General features: G+C 38.2%; 1 protein-coding gene across 1 annotated transcript; it reads right to left on the bottom strand.

The window, feature by feature from the left end:
• Positions 1-494: 494 nt before the first annotated feature.
• EMP2 (epithelial membrane protein 2) lies at positions 495-5945 on the bottom strand. The gene is made up of 4 exons (XM_009324732.1): positions 5834-5945; positions 3527-3620; positions 2009-2155; positions 495-1423 (listed from the first exon to the last, which is right to left on the bottom strand). Exons 1-4 carry the CDS (start codon positions 5909-5911, stop codon positions 1239-1241), a joined length of 504 nt encoding a protein of 167 aa, XP_009323007.1. The 5' UTR covers positions 5912-5945; the 3' UTR covers positions 495-1238.
• Between the last annotated feature and the right edge of the window lie 1797 nt (positions 5946-7742).

The following is a 7742-nucleotide window of genomic DNA, read 5'->3' on the forward strand; positions in this document are numbered from 1 at the left end:
CAAAGCTGTGACTAACCAGAAAAAGCCACTTCATTCATTCTCCACACTGATCTCCCAGCTCCAAAATCACCATCAGCCAAAGCCAGTATTACACTGCTGAGCAGTTAAGCCTGGTATTACAGTACAGATTTATCTCACAAAATTACTGAAAAATAAAAATCACCAAGTCATTTTATCTGAAAAACTATCCTGGAATTCATAAGCATAGTAATTACACTCTGATTTATTTAGTAGGAGTGTTTACTTCAAGTAAAATCCACAGAGGAATTTAGAATGAATTTTTTAAAGGCAACTTTCCTAATGGGCAGACTCGGGGAATGCTTTTGTAAATGATGTCTTAGCCATGAAACCACTATATAATAAAAGCCCAGTGTAATAAACACATTGAGTTTGGCTGTAAAAACCTAAATTTGGCATTGCTTGATCACTAATTTGCTTAGAAATTTGCAGATGTAGGCAAGGTAATGCTTTTTTTTTTCCTTTTCTTCCTTCCAGAAAGACTATGCACAATGCAAAAATAAAGGGATATAGGACTTGAGTGGGGTATTTCTTACTGCTCAGACTATTCCGGTCCCAAGTTGTGCAGTGAATTTGCTGATGAATTCTCCCGCCAAAGGCTCTGTATGCTTAAATTAAATGTGAAAGAGAATCAAGAGAATCATTTGCTGGAGTACAAAAAGGAGTTGTTTACTTCTGCAAAGCAAGTGGTTTTAATAAAAGCTTGATGACACTTACTGCACATTATAAATAGCAGAACACTAGTCCTCTGCCAGAACAGACGCACTGAGTGCAGCTTTGGGCTTTTGTAATGGTTCCCTTTATCCACTGTGGTCTGGGCCTTATTTTTTACTCCCCCTATATTCATCCCTTCCCAAAGGGATACATCTGATCCAGGAATATAGTTAGCATATTGCTTACAAATTAATTTTCACGGGCTTTATTTGTAATCGACTAGAGGCCAGGAACAAACTGTTAACGTCTAGTAAAGGGAAACCATTTATGATGATGAAATACGTAAAAGAAACAACTTGGCTCTGTCCTGCTCAGATCCCTGACCTGTAGGTGCCTGGCATTCCATTAAACCTGCCATTATTTTTTATTCTGTTTCATATCAAGAACACAGTACATTCTTAGAGAAACAATACCTTTACTACAAAACCATGTAAATGATTATATACAAAATGGTTACTGGAATTTGGTTTTGTACTGTAGTGACAGAAATAACTAGCTGCTGACATTTATTTACGCTTCCTTAGTACTAGGTACATAACACCACTGATCAGAGTAAAGGCAAATGCAATCCAGGCTAAGACGAAGGAATAGCCGTATCGGCCTTTAGAAACTTCAATGCTATATTCATGGCTCTTGTGTAGTTCTTCGTGCCTATCTGTATAAATGGAAGCTGCAATCATAACACACAGACCTGGAGGAGGAAGAAAATAGTAAAGTTTAGCATCTTAAAATATTATCCATATGCATAAGAACTATTCACTGTCTCTCTTCTGTCAGCTGCTTCCACCAATGTCCTTTTTTTGCAGACACTCATTTTCCATCCTCAAACTCATCTGGGAGCATTTCAGGACACGTTTTCAGTTTCTTTGGCATGGACTAAATTTGAAGTGCCGTTGTGTATTTATGTCATTTGCAATGAACACAAAATGATTCTAAACATCTGAGTAGTTTTAAAGACTAACAAAAAATTAAGGCAGTACCTGCCTGTAACAATTACAGAGTTATTTAATTTGTTCAAGCAGTTCACAAACTCAGATTCTTTCCCTTCAGAGTTTAAATGACTTTATTCTGAGCAGTGATGTCATCCATGTTTTAACTGCCTAAATAGTACAGAATGGAGCAGTTCACTGTTTAAACAAATATGAAGGATAAGCTATGACCTCAAGAGCCCTACACATTTCTCATGCAGCTCATTCTTTTTGAAACCTTTTTCCCCTTCCCTTTCCTACTTTCACGTAAACATCATTAAAGTCACAAGTCTTGAAAAATCACTCACATGACAGGAGCTGGATAATAGAGGTTAACACAAATCTTTCTCCTTGCTTTAGACGGAAGAGTTGAAGAATGAAAACCAGAAATGCCACACAACAGAAAATAGTAGATAGGATCATGGTGGCCTGAACAGCCTGAACTGATTGATATTCTGCAAAAACAAAAGCAGCCTTGATTAAAAATACAGTTTCTCTCTTTGCCTACTCCTGCAATGAGGAGAGGGGCAGAGCTATGTTCTGTAAGCAGGAGTTCAGCAGATACAGCAAACCAGTTGTGCATGCCTCGCTTAGGGTGGTTCTCTGCTTCCTTGGAATTAATACAGCCAGTGGTTTAAGGACTTCTAAAAGCTTTTCATAAAACTGAATAAAAATACTGAAGAGACTATTTCTCCCACACCACATCCTTTGCTACCATCTACGTACTAAAAGCACAGTGAAACTGCCAGGTGTCCCAAATGGCTTACAAGTGCAAACCCGAGCTGGAGACAGCTCCATCTGGTAAGATGTAACCAGACAGCACAGCCACACTCGGCACAAAAGATTCCTTTGACTAAGGTTTTTCACCCTGTCGATTACTTCCCTATAACTAGGAGCTAAAGTAACCAATAAATTTGTAATTACATGTAACTACATGCTTTGTATAACTGCTGCAATAATATGGCCAAGCTAAGCTACCCAGATAACCTCCTTACAGCACCTCTCCTCTAGCATAGCTGGCACTGCAGTTAGTAGGTCTGTGAACAGCAGACGTGCCTGAGCTACTCATGATCTAGCTAGTTCGGGTACCTAATTTCAATGAATGCATAGTAACACAGACATCAAATGCAAATTCGTTATATTCGTGTTAGCTTAGATACGCCTGTGTGTAATGGATCCTCTCACTGCAGCATAGATACACTCTAGACCAACCTGACGCTTCGAAAGCAAAGTTACTTTATGGATACATGGCTCTTCAAATCATCTACCTCTTTAATATATGCAAAGATTGAAAGTATAGAAATAAAGTAAATGTAACATTTGAGGATTTTTTTATTTTTTGTAAAGCAGGATGTTAGGCTGTGCTGTATATTAAGTCCACTTTGTTAAAACTTCAGCTTGTGTTCTGACTTCCACTTTTTTCCCCCATCCCTGTACGCAGCCAGTATTTTTAGGTTCTTCTTTGGAAGTTAAAGTTCAATTCTGCGGCAAATTCTATCACTTCAGCCACACTTTCAGATGACTTCACTGGTTTTACCTGATCTGATTTTTTAAGAACTCTTTAGCACTCCTTGTTAGTTGTTTGTGTTCACTCTCTTGCACTGGGCTTTCAAGTGCACCTGATAGTTCTGTTTTCCTCTTACAGAACCTGTTGGAACAGTTTGCTTTTCCAAAATGAAAAGTCAGTATTAAAGTCTTTAGAAGGCCAGAGCAGTTCGAGCATGCAGCTTTTTGAAAAAATATATTATTGCCCCTGCAAATTTCGTAGCTATTTCACCAGATCTCCTGCTAAAGGGACTGAGACACAGGCATGGAGAGACACATACCTCTGAATTGATCGGTAATAGCCGTACAGGTGCTAGTATTTGTGGCACACGTTCTCCAGACATCTGTAGAAAAATTATCTCCTACCCACCAGGCCTGCAAAATAAAAGTAAAGGGCTCTTACAGGAAAAAAAAAAAAAAAAAAAAAAAAAAAGCCCCACAAAACTCCTTAGTTGTCCGAGTGTCTCCTGATCAGATACACCAGCTGGAACAAATTTCTGTTCAGTTTAGATAATTAACCGTTCAAACTAAATTTGAGATCTAATGGCATTTTGGAATAAAGGTTATATCATTATTCACATGTCATTTTCATTTTAGACCTGTGTAAAGTGAAAAAGGGAATAGATGGCAATCTTAAACATCCCAAAGCACAAGGGATTTTCCACTGTTCGGGCAGAAATTTTGGATAGTTAGTGACTGCTCACTCCTTAAGATACCTAGGCAAGATCTGCTTTGTTCATCCAGACCCTGTTTAAGATGCACAACTCTTTAAAGGCACAGCATTTTTTAGTCCGCAGGAAATAGCAGGGTATACATCTATGAAACAGAAGCCCTTTATAAATTTTTCTGGTTCCTGACACTGAATCGAATTAATCTCAACTTAATGTAGCTGTGCTGTCCATGTGCAAATGCAGTATGTACACAATGGCATCCGACTGGAAGTGGCTAGCAACAAATAAGATCCTCCTGTGGTATTTCTATTTTGATGTTTTCACATTTAATGCAAAATAGTACTACGGTGACTGAACAGATTTTTACGGTAGCCTGGGAAATGCTGCAAGCACCCCACACAAGTGGCATTTCCTCAGGAAACCCATTCCCGTTCCAATAGCTATCCAGGCCTTTGTTTTGACTAGAGTTGGAAAAATATGACTTTTAAATATGACTCCTGGTAGCATCTGCTGCTTAAATAGACATTCCAGAAACCTCATACCTTACTGTGCAGCTTTGCAAACAATACTGCAATAAAAACTATAATGTTATGATAGTAGGCATATGTGTAATAGTAACGCAGTGTTTTAAGAAAAAGCATTACTTTCTCAGGATGCCATTCATTTGGATTTTGCAGTCCAAGTTCAATATATTATTTTTCAGCTCTAAGCACTATATAATCCTTTCAGAGTTATCTCCATGACTATAGAAAGCCTCTGAAGATGATAAAATCCAATAGAAGGTGGTTACACAGTTTAAGTTCATAATTGTTTAAAAGTAGCTAATGACACAAAACAGAGTGCATGGGGTTTTATTTCTATAATAATTTGATTTGTATGCAGCAGATCTGAACTGAGAATAAGTAGCTTTGTCCACTGTCCTAGCTTTCTAAATATTCAAAGGAGCAGGGTAAGACAACCTGCTTTAGTGCTCAATGAACGACCTATTTCAATGGAACAAATCAGCTGACTGAAAGATAACATCCGAGTTTGTACAATTTTGCAATAAAAAGTTGTGGGTAATACATCATTTCACCTGGAGCATAGTCTTGGAACAGACTACGGGATTCGAACTGGCTTCACTGAGTGCAGTAAAGTCTTTTCAGCAGACCATTTTTTTAATCCTAAAAGCCTGTACATACACTGAACCTATTAGAGAAAGAAAGACTCCAGTGCACGGTTAAGAGTACCAATCAGGACAGTGGGCTGTTTCGGAAAGAGGAAAATTCAATTAAGAGCTAGATGTAAATACTGGAAGGTAAACTCTTTCTGGCCACAAAAATAAAAAGGAAATTTGAAAAGAATACAACATAAATTATTCTAAAATTTTCTGCTGAAACTGCGTAACTGAATGGAAACAGATAAATTCGTGGTGTCCCTTTCATGATTTAACTGGGCATCTTGGACAACCACTTCTGAGGCAAAGCATACCTTGACTGAAATTACCCCCACGCATCAATCATGAGCTATTTGACTTCACGTACTTGTCACAAAAGGACGATAGATTCCCCCCGCCCCTTTCCCTCATATCTAGCTGAACCAAGTCCCACAGCTCCACCCTGCAAGCATGGTAGTATTTCTAAATATACTCTCTGGCCAAGTATCTCACGGGGAGAAGATTAGCTGTGTAACGTGGGCTTACAACATGATGCCATACAAATGTATGGCATGTACTGGTATAGCCTTATCCAGGTATACCAGCAACATCCATATTCCAGGCATTTTTGTTACAAAGAGGTATAGGCAGAGCAGTGTGCCTAACAAAGTTACGTACTTTCAGTAAGCAAGTTGAAGACAACTAGAGAAGAAAAACTTCATTTTTATGAAGCAAAGAAACACCTGTGTGTTTGAGAGAAAAAGAGAAGAAATGACACTTACATTGTCAATAGTTGAGATGAACAGCAGTGCTGCTGAGGTTATGTGAAACACAATAATGAAAGCCAGAAGAATCAACATCCTTGATCTGTGGAGGCTTTAGTCTGAGATAAATCTGTTAAAAATGAAAGCATATATGATCAGTCTTTAAAAGCTGTTAACTGATCCTCCTGTCATTATGCTATTTCACTGTGGCTGTGAGTAGTCAAGGTCAGCGCGAAGTGTATTTCAGAGCAAGGTGCTATTAGATTCAGGAACGGCACAGGCAGTTTGAGTCCACAGCACACATTCTTTCTCTAGAGATAAAAGATTTCACATAATCAGACTTTACATCAGCATAACAGCTTTCTGTTTGTTATATGTGACATGTAACTAGCATCACTGGTGTTAAAATGAATCATAACTTGAAATGAAGCCAAGAGGTGCATTTTGCAACCTGCCAGTGAGATGGCTGCAGTGGGTAAACACACAGAGAAGTTTCTTTCGATGTGCTTCTCCAGCAAGGATATAAAACACTCCTTCATGTTGACTTTCAGAGGAGTACTTTTCAAATTACAGCCTCATTTGCATGTGATGCTAGAATTTCCACTGGCTTTGGTAAGGTCTTGTTTCAGCCATGCTTTCAAAGTAGGAAGAAATGCAGATTTCAAAAGGATGCTTGTAGAACAAAATTAAGTGCACCAAGAACTACCTCCTAGATTTAGTAACAGCTATGTTGTACCTTAGGTTCCATATAGGTTGCCCTTTGTTCATATAGTTACAAGTTTTATCCATTGACGAATGACTTAAGGCTACCGTTTTCTCCAGTATATTGCCCTGACTGGTAGGGTTGAATAAACCCATTAGTCATGTAATAATCCAGTTAGTTATGTAATGCCGGTCACTTAATGCCCTCTATAGTCAACCGCTTACCTTCATACCTTACCTAACCCGTTTATTACCATTTCACATCTCAAATGAAAAAAAAAAAAATTCCTACAAAGGAACCACAAACTTTATCTGAACTGAAATCCCCAGGAAATCTGTGGCCACGTAACAAATAGGTTAGGGAAAACTACTGTTACTAATACATAGAAATGTACAATTGCTTGGTATATCTTTTTCTTCTTGTTGTGTAAAAATGCTTGCCAATTAATATATGCTATATTCTATAAGGAATCTGCACTCTTGCAGGTATTTTCTTTGCATTGAATGTGCACCATTCTCTACATTATCTGCATGCTATCACCCATCAGTACATTAATGCATGTTTTCCACTTCCTTTGCTTTGGACACATTCTCCTATGTCAAATGATCCCACTTATGTAACACAGCAAAGAAAAGGCAGTTATGATTTTTTTTAAGACTTCCATGATTTTTTTCATGTCTAACCCTCTCTCCCCTCCTGCCATTTACTAGAATCACGAACCACACGGAGAATTTAACCAAATAAAAGGACTACTTTGACAGCATTTTTAAAGCAGCTCCACTGGCATTCTCATCAGGCCAAAATACAACTACTCTGCAAAACTTTAACAAAAAGATAACAGACAGCATATGAACATCCTGAATAGAGACTAGAAGTTCCAGACTAATCCTTTACATCTACACCGCAGTATAGCGTTTCACTGCAGTACACCATTATAACAAGCACAAAGCCGAACTATTAGAGTGCTTTTGAGAAAATGAAAATTGATCGGATAAACTTATTTCCGTATCTAATTGGAATGACTGTATGGGAAAGCTAAGTCAAATCCTAAAATAAGGAAAGCAGCTACTCAAGTTTTTAGTCCTTCCCATTTTCTCACTGTTAAACTTTGCCTTCTCAGCCACAACAAAGAACAGAAGTGGTAATTTCCTCCAAAGAGCCAATTCTGCTGTATGACTCAAGATCCTCTGAATCTAGTTCTGCTTCTAGAAATGTCATTCATGG

This window comes from Pygoscelis adeliae, unplaced genomic scaffold, assembly GCF_000699105.1.
Source record: "Pygoscelis adeliae isolate BGI_AS28 unplaced genomic scaffold, ASM69910v1 Scaffold85, whole genome shotgun sequence".
Taxonomy (NCBI): domain Eukaryota; kingdom Metazoa; phylum Chordata; class Aves; order Sphenisciformes; family Spheniscidae; genus Pygoscelis; species Pygoscelis adeliae.

What these genes read in the sequence shown, in the direction of transcription:
- EMP2 (XM_009324732.1), bottom strand. Translation starts at nt 5,911, where the DNA reads ATGTTGATTCTTCTGGCTTTCATTATTGTGTTTCACATAACCTCAGCA. An exon ending in TATTACCGATCAATTCAGAG is followed by an intron (nt 2,156 to 3,526) that starts GTATGTGTCTCT and finishes TTGTTTTTGCAG; the next exon opens with AATATCAATCAGTTCAGGCT. An exon ending in TATTATCCAGCTCCTGTCAT is followed by an intron (nt 1,424 to 2,008) that starts GTGAGTGATTTT and finishes TTCCTCCTCCAG; the next exon opens with GTCTGTGTGTTATGATTGCA.